The sequence below is a fragment of the Manacus candei genome, unplaced genomic scaffold, assembly GCF_025592945.1.
Source record: "Manacus candei isolate 608988 ecotype Guabito, Panama unplaced genomic scaffold, ASM2559294v1 h1tg000067l, whole genome shotgun sequence".
In the NCBI taxonomy this organism is placed as follows: domain Eukaryota; kingdom Metazoa; phylum Chordata; class Aves; order Passeriformes; family Pipridae; genus Manacus; species Manacus candei.
The window spans coordinates 2563684-2582670 of NW_026138115.1; the positions used below are offsets into that span (position 1 = coordinate 2563684).

Genomic DNA, 18987 nt, shown 5'->3' on the forward strand with positions numbered 1-18987 from the left:
ATAGCATACATACATAGTGAAAACATATAAATATTAGTGGAATTATTGTGTTTGAAGGAAAAGCCATGCTATATAAAGAACAACCCATTTTAAAGTTTTTTTTTCCTTTGAGCTATAGCTGAATGGAGTCTGGATTCATGATTGGAACCTAATGGTTGCTACCCATGACAAACTCTCCCCCATAAAATACCCATCATTTTGTATTTCCAGTGTTATGGAGATGTAGTGTTCATTCAAAGTATGTTCCTTCCATTTGATTTTAACCTTTTGGTGCTAAAAGATTTTCTTCCTTCCTAGGCGCTGATATAAATACTCAAGCCAGTGATAATGCCACTGCCCTTTATGAAGCCTGTAAAAATGGACATGTACATATTGTGGAGTTTCTTTTGTCCCAAGGAGCAGATGCTAACAAAACCAATAAGGATGGCCTGTTACCTCTTCACATAGCAGCCAAAAAAGGGATTTGCGAGTAAGTTTTATTTAATTTTATAGTTTCATCTTTTAGACAAGAATCTATCATTCTTATGAAAAGGAGAATGTAATGTTTCAGATCTAATTCTTGGCATTATGAGCAAGGGAGCTACTAGTTGAGGATGGGGTTTTCTGCTTGCAGAGCTTGGGCCAGAAATTATACACTGAAGAGTGTGTTTGCAGGGTGGGATGGGATGGGATGGGGTGAGCAGGAATGAAGGGTGAAAGATTTCTTTAACTTTACTAAGACATCACCTATTGCAGCTAAATAACATCATGTATCTTGGAAGTGGATTAAACTGAGATCCTCAAAATATTCTTGAGATGAAATTAAAAAAGTATTGGTGGGGAGTGTTAGTCAATAGTTTTTGCAGCGTAGTTTCCTACGAGTCCATTGTGATTATTCTGCACAAGCAGAAGATGTTGGATTCATCTCTGCTATGTTCAGGTTTATTGACAATAATTCAGTTGCTGACAGCAGGAAGTGGTTAAGTGAATCTCTAGGGCATTAGTGAGATTGTTGCTAGAATATGGTGTTCAGTTCTGGTATCCTCCCTTTCAGAAACCTTTCAGGAAATTGGAATGGCTTCAGAAAAGAAGGACAAGAATTGCTCATGGTCTTGAAAATATATTTTATTACTGAGTGATTAAATAACTCTTAATTATAGCAGACAAATGCATAAAAAGACCCTGTGGTTTCTGTCTCAAATGAAATGTGTTTGGGACAGAGCTGAGCATATTCTTTAAAACAGTGAGAATAGTAACTAATGGAAAAAATAACCAGGAATCAGGTAGATTTTTACAGTCCTCTGAAATAGAGATGTTTCTGGGAAAGGGACAAACTCTACAGTCTGTGATAAAGTATATCAAAATAGAAGATGCTGTCTAGGATGGGATTGTTGCACTGTCATGTAAATAGCGTTTACCTGGCTCTTTCAAAATCTGGGACATTGCAGCATGCTTCTGAGCCTGGACTCCATAGCATGTACTTCTTATCCTACAGTAAGTTTTAGTTCCTGTCTTTAACCCCTTGCTGCTGGAAGGGTGAGCGACCCACAGCTAATTTTGCAAAACACAGTCACATCTTGCAGTGACAAACCCCTTTTCTGACTGTAGAGGACTCCTCTGATTATTGCAGTTTCTATCAAAATGCTTCTAGGAATAGGTAAATGAGAGAACAGGCAAATGAGAGAGTCTATCCAACTGCAATGACTGTTTCTGGACAGTACAGCTATCTTTGCAGAGAACTGCTAGAGTGGATTCTTACATATTTCACAATCTCTAAGGAATAAAAGCTTTTGACATCATTACACCTTCCCATAAAGTTTTTCATCCTAGTGTTTAGGTTTGCTTGGGACTGTCAAGCTTGTCCAAACACTTTGTTAGACTTGAGGATATTAATTTTCTGTAGTTGGAGTAGGCCTACTTCCCTGTGCAAGCTGTGTATTCAAGAGGGAAGCTCAATGTTGATTTATGTAACAGGTTTATACACTTACAGCATGTTCATGGATACCCCACACAGACTAATGCAGGCATGACTCAAAATTTTCTCCAGGGTTTGATTTGCAAAGACATTTCCTTGCACCAGAGACAGAACCCAGCTCCAGTTTTGAAAAAGTTTATCTGAAAGTACAGTTAGTTGATCTGTATCCAGTTTTTATATAAAGTCCAGCCCAGCTCTCTTAATATTTTCCTCCCCTCAGTAGTCCCACACTATGACCTGAAAAGAAATTTACATGGAAACTCTGTAACGTGATTATTATGAATATATTATATTTTATATATATATAATATATTATAAAAACAAGGGCTTGATTCAGGTCTTATATCTGTTATTCCTGACGACCAGCAGCATAAATGAGACCAGAATTTAGGCCAAACTCTGTGTTTCACTGAACACAAATTTTTATGCACAACTGCTGCAAACTAAGTGCAAGAGAAAGACAAAAGAAAGAGATATTCTCTTATAAATATTTATCTAAATGACAAAGCTTTAGCCCAATTGGCTGATCATTCTTAATTCCTTTGGTATTCAGTAAAATAACACCCTTCACGGTGACCTCTGTATTCCTGCAGATTTAGTACGTAATTCTGCAGGAATTCCACACTTCAACTTTTTGCCAGAGCATGAAGGCTCCTTACCATCAAAAAGCAAAGAATGTGGTCCCAGGGCTCAACTGTCAACTCTTGTTGCTTGGTGTTTGTTTATTTTAAATGACACCTTGTCAATACTGACCAGAAATTCATAAGGGTCATCTCATGAGCTGTAGAACAATTGCAAGCAGTCATTTAACTCTTTCCCCCTCAGAACTGAGATGCTGAAAAGGGAAGACTTTTTGACATGTGAGCAGATTTATAAAGTAAATAGAAATCAGTAAACTCTTGGCACACTCCTACTAAGGACGCTCTGTCTCCTGCTCCATTTAATTTCTAATAAATAGAAATCACAGAAGCAGGTGTCGGGACTAAGGAGAAACTTGGCACCATTTCAAAATGGTACATGAAGCTCAGCCCTGTGACAGACATGGGCTGTAGTCTGACTTCTCTGGTCTTGGCTGCTTTCATTTGAGCTGCATTCTCCCTATAGAGGGACAGGAAAGGCTGCAGAGATAGAGGCACCATATTACTGAACCAATCCACTTGGAAGGGCAAGAAAGAGAGACAAGTTTGAGCTACACAATGAAATTGATACAAATTTGATGTTTCCTGCTTATCATACCAAAACAAATGTGGAGTACAGGGACTGTACTGACCTCTAGAACACTTCAGCATTTGGATGTGGAACCTGAGTGTGGCACTCCTGCAGGGAGGTTCAGGTCCGCCTTGCAGACTGAAATGATGCAGTACCTCTTTAACTCAGATGTGAAGAGCTGGCTGAAGCACATACGCTGGAGGGAAAGAACAAAACAGACCCTTAAATCTTCAAAACATTTGATCATGGGATGACTAATGCTGGTACTTGGCATGGTGTCCTCGCAGTGCTCTGTGCCCTTTTTGTTATTAGGCTCTTACAGAACATTTGCTGGTGGGAAGTTGCCAACTCACCAGCACCCAAACCTCCTGCTCCCTGGCGAGTGTCACAGTGCTGGAAAACTAGTGCAGCTGCTTAGAGAAAAAAAAGTGCTTAATTTCCCAAGATATTTACATAATTTGAAAAACATTTTTGTTTAAAAATGAGATTTAGAAGTAACTTGGAGACATCAATAGTCCATCATGTAAATAGGAACATAATCCTGTAAAATACAATGCATCTTCAACTCTTATTTCAGCTCCTGGGAGCGTTGGAGGCTCAATCTTTCACAGGATCATTTCACAGGATCACCAGATTGTCACAAATAAAGGTTTTACTGAGACTGGCACTTATATTTGGCTTAGTTCATTATGTAAATACATGTTTGAGGGCCCAGTGTTGGGACTAGCCATTGCAGTCAAGTTGAAGATACACAGCATTTTAAAGAAGACTTTCTACATAGTAGGAAACTGAGCTTTGCATGTTTGTGTGTTACCAAAGCTGTTGGCTGCTAGACAGAGGAATCTGCATGGGAGGAAAAAAAAAGAAGAAGGTGTGCTTGGCTTGTTGAACTCCCACAAGTTCCTATTTAGATACCCCTCTCTTCACAGACATTATGTAGGAAGCATGGTCATCTCTGGAAACAGCAGGCAGACTCACATTGGATGGTCCCTAGTCTCTGTCTGAAAGTACTAAAAGGTGACTTATCTGTATCTACACAATCAGCCTAGTGCCTTGGCTAAACCACCCAACTTTACAGCAGGAAATGAAGGTTTAACCTATTGCGTTGGTCATGCAGCTCCAATGACACCTGTGCAGACATAAAAATGATCACAGATTTGCAACTGCAGGGCTCCTATACATCATATATTTGAAATTCACATTACATAATGAGAGCAGCTTGATTTATGTGGTTGTGTTTAAGGCCACATCATGCGTTCCAATAGCAATCCCTCACTACTGGGGTTTAGGACTTGGCTGTACATTTTTTCTCCCTTGGCTAAAACATGGAAACCAGCCTGGAGAATATTTTTATTTCTTTTTCTCCCCTTTACTAATTGTCTTTTTGGCTCCCCATGATCTGGGATGGACATTGACAGCCCCATGGATTTGCCACAGCCAAAAGCCACACAGTGAGGGCCTCCAGGATAGGGATCAATTCAGGGCAATAACTGAATTGTAAAATCTGCCAGGGGAGGTCTGGGAACCAAATATGTATTTTAACCTATGCCTTTTGCTGTGGCTGTGACCCACAACACCTACCAGCGCTTCATGTTGGCACCCTTCTCTGCTGAGCAATGAAGCAATCCCTACAAAGGTGAGGAGATACAGCCTTTCTGCTGGCACCTCAGGCTAGGGGGTGTCTGCCTTTTCCTCCAGTCCTACCCACAGCGTGGTGACGAAGGTGCAGGACATCTGGTAGATCCTGGCTGGTTGTCTGCCACTTGGGCTGTGGAACCTAAGAGAAGTTAAAGAGGGTAGGGGAGTGCCAGCATGTTGGCCTGTAGCTGCCATTACACCACAGAAACTGGGTGGTAATCAAAAAAAAAGTGTTCCTCCATGAGACAGGGGGTCATACAACTCACATTTTTGGCAAGGTAGGAGCAGAGAGAGTTGTTGATAGGTTTAAAGTTTACACCCCGGGTTCTCTCAGAGTTGTTCCTGTACCCAAGTACTCTGTCTTACGGTTACAGCCATAAAGCTACGATTTGCTGTAGGCTTGTAAATCCCCCAGAGCTCACTGCTATTCACTGACTCTCCTGCTGGCAGGATTGTCTCCATGCTGATCCCTGTGACCAGCCGCACCCGCGTCAAACGTAGTGGCATCAGCCCCCTGCACTTGGCGGCCGAACGGAACAACGACGACATCTTGGAAGAGCTGATAGATGCTGGCTACGAGGTCAACAGTGCCCTCTCCAATGAACGGTCCTACCTTTATGAGGACAGACGCACCACCCCCCTCTATTTTGCAGTTTTTAACAACAATATCTACGCCACAGAGCTCCTGCTGCAAGCCGGAGCCAACCCCAATATTGACCTCATCAACCCATTACTCATCTCCATCCGTCATGGCTGCATGAAGACCATGAAACTGCTCCTTGACCATGGAGCAAACATTGATGCCTATATATCGAGTCATCCCACCACATTTCCAGCTACCATCATGTTTTCAATGAAGTACCTCTCTGTGCTGAAGTATCTCCTGGATCTGGGCTGTGATGCAAGTTCCTGTTTCGAGTGTCAGTATGGGAATGGCCCCCATCCTGCATTAAATTACAGACGGGAAAGACTTAATGATCCTCAGCTGACTAAGGAACCAACCATAGTACAGGTAAGCACTGCCCAGTCTACCTGTAGGACTTCTGAGGACAGCTCCTACCTATAGATCTTGAGAAATTTAGTGTATTTTTTTCTCACAACTTTCTGATGAGAGAAGTTGCCAATATCTCCACTTTATTTACAGAAAAAAGGTTCAATAAGTGTCTCTGAATGTTCCAAGTTCATGTTCAATGACAGCAGGAAGGTAGGCAACAGCCTCTGTGGCACCAGCTTGAATTTACAGTGAATTATAGCCATCTTGACAGCCTTACTGACAGTTCTATAATATTCTTTTCCTCTGGGCCTGAGGTGCAGGAGTGAGGCATATTTTCCTGACAGATGTATGGGTGGTAGCATACAGATAGTAGAAACCTGCTTTTTTTATATGTCCTGTAAGATTTGTTTTGTCTGATACAGAATTTTATTTACTGGTTACATTAAAATTGTCTAGAGCTTCACTTTATGAGGGTAAACTAGTGAAAGTAAATATTTGCACCTTCTAAGTTTACTGGTTAAGCAATCACAGAGAGAGAGCATAAATTATTACATTAGCTATATGACTGTGAATTATAGTTGAAGTTTTCACAAGAGGTTAGGAGATTTAGATCCATGATTTCATATTTTCAAAGACAGATTTTGCATATACACATTTCATACATGTATCTTTGCGGTACTTTCCAAAGTGCAGCTTGCTCAGCTTCCATTGGACTGGGATTGGACTCTCAGTACTTTAATGGACTTTGCAGAATCTCAGATTACTTTTTTTTTCTGATTTCTGTATGTTCTCTCCTTCCAATATATCTCAAATGAAGTCTGATCATCCAATCAAAATTTGCTATCCTTCAACATGCTACACAAAAAAGAAATTTCAACACAGCACTCTTTCTATTTTGCAAAGAATCAGGGAAGAAATAAATCAACTTCTATCTAGTTTAAGTGTAGTTTTGAGGCATTCAGAAGAATCTCAAAGACATGGTTACCAATAAATGTTCTTTAGTGGCAGAAAGAATAAAGGAAAATATTAAAAGATCCTAGGAAATCTTTATCTTATTATCAGTCCTGTCTTCCAAAAGACATTAATCTCCAGTAAAACATCTGGAGAAAAAAACAAAGACACAAAAAAATCTTATAAAGAGGATGATAAGAGTCCATCACAATAATCTTTTATCCTAAACAGAGCTGAATTTTCCCTGAGAATGTTTGCCACAGCAAAATTCTTCCAGGATTCCACTTATTTTGTCAAAGAAAAATTAATAGAATGTATCAACTCTAGTCTTTGTTTCATGATATGGTAGCAGGTAGAGTGAACAGAGAGATGGAATTCCAGGGCAGGGAGAGATGGTTTGTCTGTAGCCCTCTATGGTATTCTAGCCACTCAAAACCCGTTCCCTCTGGATCTCACCTAAAACTATTGCCTAACAAAATATTAGATCACTCACAGTCATCTCCTCAAAGGTCAGAGCACATGAGGTAGAGGTAGCAAAAGCTGTACAAAATTTTATCTGTGCCTAGAGAGAGAGAGCAGTAAGGGACAAATGCATACACAAAAAAAAGCAATTCTTTCCCTCTAATACCGTTTTTAAATTGCTTTTACTGCTAGTATTTTGGTTAATAAAAGTAAGGCATGTGTGGTGTAGCTTCAAGATATATAGTTATGCTAGGGTTTGTATTCTGAAATACAGAGGATCTTATGAAACTGTAGCCTTCTCCACACAAAGGACGTGCATTTTCTTTTTTCTTGTATAAGATTACGTAAGGGTAATAAATCTGAATGATTAGTCTTTAAATGACTATGAGCTACTGTTAGTGGATTTGGAAAATGCATAACTATAAATCCTTACTGTTGCCACTAAATTAATGTGTCCTGGAGAAAGTGAATGCAGAAAAATGGTTGCTGCCTTCCTCTACATTTCCAGAATTGCTGTCAAACCCATGAAGGTGGGGAGAGCGGTATCGTACTGCCGCAAGAGGGCATTCAGGTTTCTGCTGAGGACAAAGGCTCACAGCCACTTTGTCCCTGAGTCAATCCCATTGCCTGCAGTTGCAGGTTTGCATTATTTTCCTACATTTTGTTCTGTTTATTTTCCTGCAATGTCTTTTGAAACACGTTTATTCCAGAAAATGTTTTTGTAGATTGAGCTTGTGAATAGGGAAGACAGAAAGAGGCAGGCAAGGTCTCTGGGAGAGACAAGAACAGAGCAAATAAGATCCAGTGTTTTATTGCTCTACATGTATCTTCATTTAAACTGATAAAGCAGTTGCTGCATGGAGGTGATAGTGCAGATCCCCAGCTGGCACATCCTATGGATAACTGCATGGCAGTGGCATATGCACTGGAAAGTGACAGCCAGCTATACTAACTGAACTTCCTATAAGCAGTCCAGGTAGGAAACTGGGGGTTGTCCACTGCGATCCTGCAGACATCACTGTATCTAGTTCTTCTGGGAAACAATACACAGTAATGTTCAGTGGAAAATAAGAGAAGAGTAGTAAACACCTCTGTGAATGCTTTTACCCTGAGTAAAATAGCCTTTTCTGCAGCTTTATTCCTTACTAGGTAAGATAATATAATTTTATTTCTGAATAAGAGTATCCACACAACAGTTTAATGCATTTTGAATTAGGACTCATAATCAAATTTGATCTAGTTACAGGAGCTTAGACTGAAAGAGGTTTAAGCTGGTGTGTTTTCTTTCCCATTTAGTGTGAGCTTGGAGGGTGTTTGCATACAGTTTCAGTGACTAAGTTGATGGATGGTGCTTAAGCCACCATCATTCAATTGGATTCAGCTCTGTGCCTGAATTCTTACTTACACAGCATGATTTAATTCATGTTAAACTTCCTGGCAGTTCACATGAAGATACGTCCACAGATATCTTCATCAGATGCAGAACACTACAAGAGACAGATGAGGCTGACTGATATAATATACATATTTAGATTAAAGTGAGACGAAAAGTCACCACTTTTTTGAAATGAGACTGCCTGAAGTCAGGTCCTTAAGTCTATTCTGCAGTATCTCCATAAGCAGCCCCACCATGTAATGCCTCAGTATTCTGCAGCTTGCACTGTGGGCAACAGAAAATTTGCCTGATCCAGGACTGAGTAAGGAAGATGCCTCTCTATTAGGCCCAGGATAGTTCTCTCATAAGTGAGTAAAACTGCCTGGGATTCATCTGTGTAGAGACTTCTTCCATTCCCCCAGCTTGTTTCTAGTAAGGTGTTTGGTCCCCAAAAGCTGCAGACACTAGTGGGTTCACAAGAAGCAGGAGGTGCTGTGCTCTGCTGAATCTCCCTCTTTCCCTAAGCCTCCTTTTGCACGGTAGCCCCACAGAGCCCCTCCCAAGAAGGGAAAGGGACCCAGAATGCTTGGTCATAGTGCCCTGGACTGCATGGACCTTTCAGCAGCCCCTCACTGACTTGGGACAATTTTCCCCTGCCCTCACACTTCTGTGGAAGTAGGACCTTTGGACTTGTAAACAATTCATCATTCTTCCATGCTCCAGAGCTAGGACTTCACCAGGGATTTGTGTCATCCTGGGATTGTAAAGATGGGGTTCTAATCTCAGTTGTCAAAGAATAGGCTTTTAAGTTTTCTGAAGGGAAACTGGTGATTCCCCTCACAGCTGGTAGAAGGGTGGGACCATTGAAGTTGTCAGGGGTATTGTTATTGTTGCTGTTTCCACAAGTGCATTCATTGACTGTAGTCAATCTGTTTTTCCTTGAAGTTTTGTGAAATGGTGTCTACTCCAGAGATAAGTCGCTGGGCTGGGCCAATCATTGATGTTCTCCTGGATTATGTGGGTAATGTGCAGCTCTGTTCCCGGCTCAAGGAGCATATTGACAGCTATGAGGACTGGGCTGTCATTAAAGAAAAAGCAGGTATGGTCACCCAGGAGAGAATCTGACACAACTAGTCCCATTGTTAGATTCAAAACCTCAGTCACCATCACCTAAGTATTCATCCCATAAAATGGAAAGGATTTCCTTACTGTAACTGAATTATACTTTGGACTGGGTATTAGGCACTAGAAATTTCTGAGATGTCATTGACTGTGATGTGAAACATACACCAGCCACGGATTTGACTCACTGGGAATGAGCATTGTGATGCAGAAAGGCCCATTTGGCTGTACCTGGGGTGCAGTCAGGTCAGGACAGGTGGGCAGCGTGACAATCCCCACAGCAGCCTTATGACCAGAGGCCTTTAAAGTCTTTATTTGTATTGTGCTCTCCTAAATATCCTTTCCTTCAGGATACAAAGTCTTTCATAGACAGTATTAGAATTAGGTTTCTGGTATCAAGGTAAATTTGGTACCTACTGCATTTTTTTTCAATGGGAAGGCTGAATACTTTGAAGTGGCTTATACAGATCCTCCTAGAAAGCTTAGAGATGGGTACAACACCCTACTTTCCAACCCCACTTTCTTCCCTGTGTCATGTCCCAGAAAGATGATCTTCTATCAATCTCAGACGCCTTATCCCTTCATTACAGAGAACCACTCCTTTTTATATTCCTTCTCCCATTTTCCTCTTCACACTGTTCTGGCCAAGCTGAGCTGTCCATTTGAAGTTAAAACTGTTCTGCTCATGCTTCTAACCTGCCTGTCTTTCAGAACCTCCGCGACCTCTTTCCCATCTTTGCCGCATCAAGGTACGAAGCCTGGTTGGAAGAAACCGCATTAAGCTTCTTGACACCTTGCCTCTCCCAGACAGACTGATCCGATACTTACAGCACGATTACAGACAGTGACCCCAGGCACGATGGATATGCAGTGGCTTCCCGGCATGGCACCCAGCATCACCAGCATGGCAAGGGCCCACAGCAGGGAGGAATTGCTGCTGGCTTGGTCAAGCACCCTCCAATGACTAATCTAAGAGAAATATGCTTTTGAAGCGTGAGTGAGAAGAAAATGGAGGAGACAGAGCTAAAGATAGGACTGTTGTTAGGTTTTTCAAGAGCAAACACATATGATTCACCTCTGTGCTTGTTCTGCAAAGAACAAGAAATGAAAGCTGACACTGACAAATGAGTCGTACCAATATTTGCAGAGGAATACAAAGGTATCCAGGGGTTGTGGTGAAGCTTAGCATCCTTGCTGTGATGACAATTAAGAAATTGTTGAGAGTCAACATATTTGGGAAGACAATCACATTTCCTTCACTGACTGAGATTTTTATTGTATTTTCTATTTTATTGTTTGGATTTCTGCTAAGTGTGCGGGTAGCTAATTCTCTGATACTTTTACACCACCTTGCTAACACTTTTACTTTCTTTTTTTGTATCTTTCTTATTGAGTAGAGTACTTGATTTCTGAACATTCAAATCTCAGATTTCTTCAACAGACTAAAATTCAGAAAAGATGAATCCTTTAAAAATCAAGGAAAGGTTTATTTAAGGAGGAAGTAAGAACTGTATTTGCACATAGTGAATGGAGTTCATTCTGTATTACATTTGCAATGTCATTCTGCTTTCTGTCATTCTGAGAGAATTTCTTAGACTGGGGATTTGCAAGTAAATCTGAGCTCTTTTTTTTTCTTTTCTTGGTGTAAATTAGAAGTTGCTGCACTGTAAACAGTAGGTTTACACTGTCATGAATCTGGTGTCAGAACAAAACAAAGCCCTAAAGGACAGGGAACAGAGTGGTGTGAAGGAGAGAGGCAACACTATTACACCAACTTAATCTGTTCCTCCCCTAGAAGATCTTATCTCTAAAAAACCCAACCTTTCCTAACTCCTTGGACCTCTGTGGCTATAGCAATACTATCAATGGAAGAAAGAGAAATTATTTCAAAATTATTAAAGTCAGACTTCAAAATTTATGAAAATGAATATCCAGAATTAGGTTTCCAAATCCTTATTCAGGTGCCTAAACAATGTCAAGTTGTTTGCACTAGGTGTAGTTCCACTGAAGCCAGGGGGATCACAGTTAGTGTCATATATTAGTGAGGCAGACTAAAAACCTTGGGATTTAGCCCTGAATTTTCTGACTTTGGAAGTCTGAAATATCTATTAGCTCCCTTTGAAACTGATAAAAGTTATTATCTTAGCTTCTTTGAAAATTAGGTCACCTATTTACAGCTCAGATCCTCAACTGATTTATGGCAGCTTAACAAGTTACCATCTATCTGCTGAACAACTATAATTGTCCGTGAAATTCTTTTATTGAAGTTTTTAACAAGTCACATTCCCTCACAGCTGGGGAGGCCAAGGAGCCCATGAGTGGTTATTGGCAGTGACTACGGCTCAGCTGACAGGTGTGACTTGCTGAACTGCTTTGATGAGTGCTTCATTCCTGAATAGGCACCTAAGAAAGTATGAAAGAACTGAAATTTGGAATGACGCCTATGCAGATCTTATGCTAGAAGCACACTCATTCTTTCCTTAGGTGATAAAGGAGCTGTGCATCATGGTCTGCTTGGAGTCCCCCCCAGACACATGGCAGATCTGGTTTTATTTGTTGGTCTACATACCATGCATGGAATCAGATAGAAATGTAAGTAGGGAAAATGCATTGCACTGACTTTTATTTGTGTGGAGTTTTATACCTTAACACAGGACTAAAGTGTGTTGCACACATACAGGTCTGTCTGGGCACACAAGTTCAGATTTTGTGATGACTTTGTACGAAATGTGCTCAGCACTTGTGGGACAGGATGGGAGCAGAACTAAATTGGTTACAGCTACAACATTCTGTCACAGCTGTCCCCTACCTGAATGCGAAAGTTGAACAACCCACAGAGTTTCAATTCCCACTGAACAATGATCTTCTTGCAAAGCTTTGGAAAGTCAGGTGAGATTCCTCCACTGGTGATGTTTCATCCAGTGACTTCCTTTACTGTCATTTTAGGATCTACCTCCTTGTCTCCTCCAGTGTGAACAGGGAATTTCATCAGGTTAGAAAAATATTGGGTGGAGAGAAAAGGATGGGGTACAGGAAATCTCTAGACCAGTTTTGCCAGTGAAGGCCCTGTATTGGTAAGCAGTACTTTGAGAGACAGAAAATCACCTGTGGAGTTCATCCATCTCTCACTTTCTGGGGCTGAACAGCGAAGGCCTGGGTCCTACTTATGTTGATATAAATCAGAAGAAAAGTCCTTGAAATTAAATAAGTGTAACGAAGCAGAGTTGTAGAGGGTGATGGATACAAACACAGCTTGCTGGAGACCACTTTAGTGTTTGTTTGGTGTGCGGTGACAGCACTGGAGACCCTGGCTGATAGAAAGGATTCACAATCACCAACTGCATGTATAACCAGAGAAGTGGGATTTCATAAGCTATCCCAAAATGGGAATTTCCCCTGAGCCAACATTGTTGTGTCCACAACAGTCTAGCAAGTTGCAATTTCTTTTTATGTCCTTGGAGAAGTTGAAACTAGGTTTGAACAGCACAAATATGGAAAGCCCATTTTTCTTTCAACCAAGAGCCCTTCATTTCTATAGGGAGACCCAAGTCCTGGTTTGTTGTCAACCACCTGTCCTGAGCAGGAGTCACTAAGCTGGAGAACACTGGTCTGATGGGAATATAACACAATTGTGGGAAGGATAAGTGCACGCTGTGCACAGAAACTGAGGTGAGAAGAGTCTATTAGAGGGGGAATCTGGTAATTACAATGTTATTGAGTCCTTTCTGCTTGATTGTTACAGCAAAACTTCACATACTCAGTTTACAATTATTTGCACTGAAATGGAGCCTGCTACCTCTCCGCTCCAGTCACTGACATACTATTTTGTGCAAAATAATGAATCTGCACAAATTCAATGTGCCTTTAATGCATCTGCTTAGAAGTTACTGTGAAAAGAAAAATAGCCCAAAACCCAACCAAACCAGGCTTTATAAGCAGATCAGTAGTTCTAGTGCAAAGTAAAGTGGCTTGTTTTTACTGAGTGTGATAAATATTCTCCTTCCAAGACAATGAATTTATGTGAAATGTTCTAGGAATATTTCACGACCAGGTTACTGTACTTTTTTTACTGCAAAATGTGCAATTCACTTGATGTTCTTGTGCACTTTTTTTGATTTTTTTTTTAAATTTCATTTTGTATGAAAGCTTTTTCATTTACCTCTTCCTTCCCATTATTTATAAAGCTATTGTGGTTTTAAAAGTTTAAATTTGCATTGTTTTTGTAAATAGCAGCTCTCAAATGTTATGTTTCCATCTTTCAAACAAAGTATGAATAAACAAGTAGATTCTGAAGAGCTATCAGCTGTCCTGGATAACAACAGCCAAACACAAAAATATCCAGGAAAATTCTGATTCAATCCCAGTTTGAACAATTAATAATTCTGATTTTAATCTCAGGGATAAGAGAACAGTACATATTACTAAAGAGGAGACAGAGTTGCTATTCTTTGCGAACCTTTCAAAAAGTCTCACACATCCCCATTCAGTGATTTTGAATATACTTAACAATTGTCTTCTGTTCATTTATGTTTTACTTCACTGCTGCTCCAGTTCAAAGCCCCAGCAAGGGCCATCCATGTCACAAAGGATTTTAAAAAGTAACATTAGTTTAAATCTGAGAGTAAGAGCATAAATATCTGAGTCAGAAGTCATTTAGAATTATCTGGTTCGATCCTTTAAAAAACACTATTCTACTACATGGAAAATGTGCAGCAATATGCATTCAAATAAGAAAGACTTTAAAAGAAAAAACAAACAAACAAACAAAGAATTTAACATTCAAAAGAGAGAAACTTGATTTTAACTCCCTTCTTTCTCTGGATTTCTCCAGAAATAATATTTATACAGAGGCTATCCACTTTGCCAAGTATTTTAATTTTGATAGAAATGCATATTCTGGTGTGATACACAGCACTGTGAAATTTTCCTTCTGAATTCAAGCAGGAACACTTGTGCACAGCAATCTCTGCAATACCTGTAGTTCATTCCATGACCTGCTCTGCTCACCCAGACCAACACCAAGGAGGCTGCTCTGCACTGACAGCACTGAGACAGAGTTCAGCATCTGGCTTCATCTGGATTACAACAGTGACACAGAGCTATTGATGGACCCCTACTTCCATGTAGAAAATTCCTTGCCTACAGCTCTGTAAATTAAAAGCCATTGCTCTCCAATTAACTTCAATGGGGGTACTGCCTCCGGTTTCTGTTAGTGTCCTTGGGGAGAGGGACAGCTTCCTCAAGGATTTTTTTCCAAAAAGGGAAAGGCATTTAAGTATGTTCCTATCTTCACTTCTGGATCAAGAGCTAACTTGATGTCTTTAACCCCTAGATCAGCTCTTTACCACCTCACACCTTGCATGTAGTTGCAGGTATGTGCTATCAAAGATAGCTCCTGCTCTCTTCCTAAAGGAATAGTTTGTGCAGGATTGATACATACATTAAGTGCTGGTAGCAAGGAGAAAGCAATGAAAGCCATCTCCAATTCTACTTTTGTCTTGCTCTACTAACACATTACAGATGTTGTTTCCATAAAAGTGAACATTGTTGGGATATGTGAAGTTTGGGGAAAGAACTAAATACTTTAGCCTGTGAGTAGTTCGTATTCTAACGAAAGTTGCAACCTGGTTATACAACACCAAGGCCCATCAGAAGATCCAAAATGGCATTCTACAGTTGCCTCAGATGATAATTTTTTTCATTACTGCAATGTGCTTGAATGAAATGCTGCCTGTTTTTTAACCCTTGCAGAGATACCAGGAGTCATAAAGAGCTTCACTAGTCAAAGACCAAACCTATCAAGGCCACTTTTTATTGAATCTGTGTGAAGTTTCCATTAGCTCCAGCAACAGTACAGGTTCAGGCCTCGGGATATCACAGGTGTCCATTCTCTGGCCCTTTTACCCCTCAAAATATTCTTCTTTTGACTGCAGTGATATACTCCAGTATAACTGAATAGATACATACACCTGCAATATTAAACATCTCAGATCTCATGTCTTAGTAACACTTTCTCCATGGGTTTAAGAGAAACCTAACTTAAAAAAAAATTGTAATAAATTCTTCAATGCCAATTTGTTGAAATAATTAGGAAAATACTAGGCAAAACATTTACAGCCAGGTCTTGGGATAGCATCTTAAAATCAGGCAAAACAAAAAACATCTGTGAGCCAGAAATCAAGGCAGGCTGTTCTTTACACTTTTTTCCTTCTATCATACTTCATGGTTTTGTATTAAACTAATACAATTCTTCATTTGTTCTGTTAGTGCAGAGTAATTCCTGATGTGGAAATTCATTCTGCTTCCATTTGCACCAGCTTAATGCTAGCTAATTTCCCAGCATCAGAATTACTTTTAAGTTTATATCAATCTGCATAGGCAGAGATTTCAGCCCTCATATCTCCCTACCAGTTGCAAATAAAACCTGTGTCTACCCCGTGCGATAAAATTAGACAGACTGCATTTGCAGAATCACCAAAATAAAATTAACCTCCTTTCTTGCCTTATTTTTTTCTTTTAATTCTTTCAGTATTTACATACAACAAGAGCTTAAATCATTCACAAGTGTGGTTTCTACATTAAATACTGTCCTTCCAGTCTCCTGCATGCAAAACCAAGCGACCTGAATATCTTGACTTCTCCAGAATTACTTTAAAGTACAAAAACTTTTTGAATGGGTTTAATTCATGTCATTTCACTGCTGCTGCTGCAGGGCAGCCCCAGAAAGATGTTCCCACATGGAGGAGGTCTCCTAGGTGTTACAAGTGCAGCTATGAATGGCCTGCAGCCCCGCTCACCGCGCCTCAGACAATGCCCATCCATGAAAGAGCCCTGGTTTGCCTCATGCTCCATGCCACCGGCTTCGTAAGGTTTATTCCCGATTTACACCCACGTACTGAGAGAAGAGTGGAGCTCAAGTAGCTTCCCAACAGTTACTAATTCCCCCCAGCCCGCCCACGAGGAAGAGGGTGTGATCAGTGGTCTCCTTCCCTTGCAGCTCCACGCTGCCAGCAGCTCATGCCTGGTGGCTGACCGGGCGTTTCAATTCACCCTCAGGAGCTGTCGTGTTCAGCATGACTCCGACACCACCCCGCTAAAGATAGCCAAAAACATTGAAGATAGGTGGGGGGATGGTGGGCTTGGTGGGGATGGGTTTCAGAACCATGGGCCTGTAGAGTTTTTGCCCCGTGCCATCGGCCTCCTTGCAGAAGTGTGGCACCTCCGCCGGCAGTGTGGCTGCACTCTTCCTCCACAGTCCCAGCCCTGGGAAGGGTGATGGGGGCAGCGCTCCCGGGGGCTGGTACACCCCTGTCCCGGGGCAAGGGAAGGGGCAGCAGGTCCAGGCACCCACCCGGCCTGAGAGGACCCCGGCAGGGTCCTTCTCCCCGGCATGTGGTGCAGGGTCAGGAGGGCTCTCTGGGCCAGCAGCATCTGGGCTCCATTTGCTTTTCTTCCCCTCATAGGGAGGAGGGTCTCTGGGGGCTGGGAGCCCCTCAGGACTGGCAGGAAAGGCCCTGGCCGTCAGGTTCTGAGCTGGTCGTGGCTCTTCCCAGAAGGAGGCAGGGAGCTGTCGCTTCCTCATGGGCACCTGGTCCGGCCGGACAGCCTCAGGTTTTTGCTCCTGCAAAACCCGTTCCCCAGTGAGGGTCTCCTCTGCCTCGGCTGTCTGCATCACCTTCTCGGTGGCAGCCCCACCATGGGGGCTGGGGTCAGGTGCCTCGGGCTGGGGGCCACGGCCCCGATCCTCTGCCCCCCTGCGCCAGCCACACTCAGGGGGTTTGCTGGGGTGACACCGTGGCATCCGTGAGTACTTCTGAGAAAACCGCTTGAGCTGCTTCTGTAAGTATTTTCTGTGGTCAACTGACCGGCGACAAGGAGCTGATTTATCCAGAGCCGCTTTGATGTCGCTGGAGGCCAGGTTGACGAAGTTCAGCAGGGTTTTTACCTCACTGTCTGATGCCATTTCACTGGATGCACCGTGCAGAGTTTCTCATGGAAAGTTTATAATCCGCCTTTGGACAAACCTTGGCAAACCTGCAAAACATGACGGGCAGACTTAAGAGCAAGAAGCTTTGGTTCAAATAGCACCAAGCAAATGGAGGGAAGGTGGGGGGACGTGTCAAACTTCTCAGCCACCCAAACAAGTTGTCCGTCAGCTCGCCTCCGTGCAGGCAAACTCCTGTTGGAGCCGACGCGTGCCCGCAGCCCACCGCCCCGCACTGCTGCCCCAGCACACACCGGCACGGGGACTGGCTCATGAATGCCAGCCAGCTCGGCGCCTAATCTTGTTAGATAGCTCTGAAGTGGGCAGAAGCCGGGGTGGCCTCCCTGTAAGCAAGCACGGACACTCACCCGGCGCGCGGCAGCTTTTCTCACCGGTGCTGGCGGCTGCGTCGCTGCAGAGAAGAACCCCTTCCCTGCTAATCTCGTTAGGCAGGTTACACACCGCCAACCTCGGCGGAGGCAGCCAGGGCCCGCCAGTGTTTGGATGCAGTTTAGCAAGCACTTGAGCAAGCTGAATGAATATCGACTCCGGCGAGTTCGGGGCTCTCCCAGGCCAATCAGAAGCCACTTTGCCAAATACAAAGCATCCCAATCAGGCATCAGCCTCCCCTCCTTGCATTCTTTGCCATCACAAATTGTCTCCATGGGGACAGCCGCAGAAAGACAGCTAATAAATACAATCATTTCCCCACGATTTCTACCATTCTCCCCATCCTCTTCACCCCTACGGAAGCCTTTCTTTTAAAAACAACACAATCTAAGAGAAAATGCTTCAGGATAAGGACGAGTTAGGAAAGTTTAGACACCCTTTTCCCTGCACTCCCCAAAGCTCTCTGGGGGCTGATACTAACCATGCTTCATTGGCACAGGACAATGTAATACGGGGGACTGGACTAACCTACTTTTAACCGTTCCCCATCAGAGCCTTTTTTTTTTTAAGGGGAGGATGATGTCAGAAAAAGGTAGGAAAGGAACAAATCTCTAAAGAGATGTGCAGATATCCATGGAAAGGGAGCTTGAGCGCTCAAGAATCTTGTCTTTATGTTTGCCCCCTCAATTGAGTTACACAAAAGCTGAATTACCCATTCAAACTACCCGAACAAAAGGATGGAGTTGGATAGTACTCTTGCATCTGTAGTCAAACAGTTAGAGACTTAAATCGAGTCGTCATGATGGAGAAAGAGTTAGACAAAGCCCATAGAATTGCCATCAGCAAACATTTTCCTGTGTCATATTAGTGGGTCTCCATGACTCCCCCTGGCCTGGGGACAATAGCAC

The 18987-nt window shown here is 42.2% G+C and overlaps 2 protein-coding genes across 3 annotated transcripts in view; one reads left to right on the forward strand and one right to left on the reverse strand.

Annotated features, from left to right (window-relative positions):
- Positions 1 to 13998, forward strand: part of ASB2 (ankyrin repeat and SOCS box containing 2) — a 32538-nt gene extending 18540 nt beyond the window's left edge. For both annotated transcript variants that reach the window (XM_051806630.1, XM_051806631.1), the window contains 4 exons: positions 298 to 469; positions 5252 to 5813; positions 9529 to 9682; positions 10417 to 13998. In XM_051806630.1, the coding sequence (XP_051662590.1) occupies positions 298 to 469; positions 5252 to 5813; positions 9529 to 9682; positions 10417 to 10553 (1025 nt within the window). In that variant the 3' untranslated portion in view covers positions 10554 to 13998. The remainder of the gene's footprint in view (positions 1 to 297; positions 470 to 5251; positions 5814 to 9528; positions 9683 to 10416) is intronic.
- Positions 13999 to 16280: 2282 nt separating this feature from the next.
- On the reverse strand, positions 16281 to 18738 carry FAM181A (family with sequence similarity 181 member A). The gene is made up of 2 exons (XM_051806711.1): positions 18058 to 18738; positions 16281 to 17739 (listed from the first exon to the last, which is right to left on the reverse strand). The coding sequence occupies exon 2, from the start codon at positions 17666 to 17668 to the stop codon at positions 16799 to 16801; it is 870 nt and encodes a 289-aa protein (XP_051662671.1). The 5' UTR covers positions 17669 to 17739; positions 18058 to 18738; the 3' UTR covers positions 16281 to 16798.
- Between the last annotated feature and the right edge of the window lie 249 nt (positions 18739 to 18987).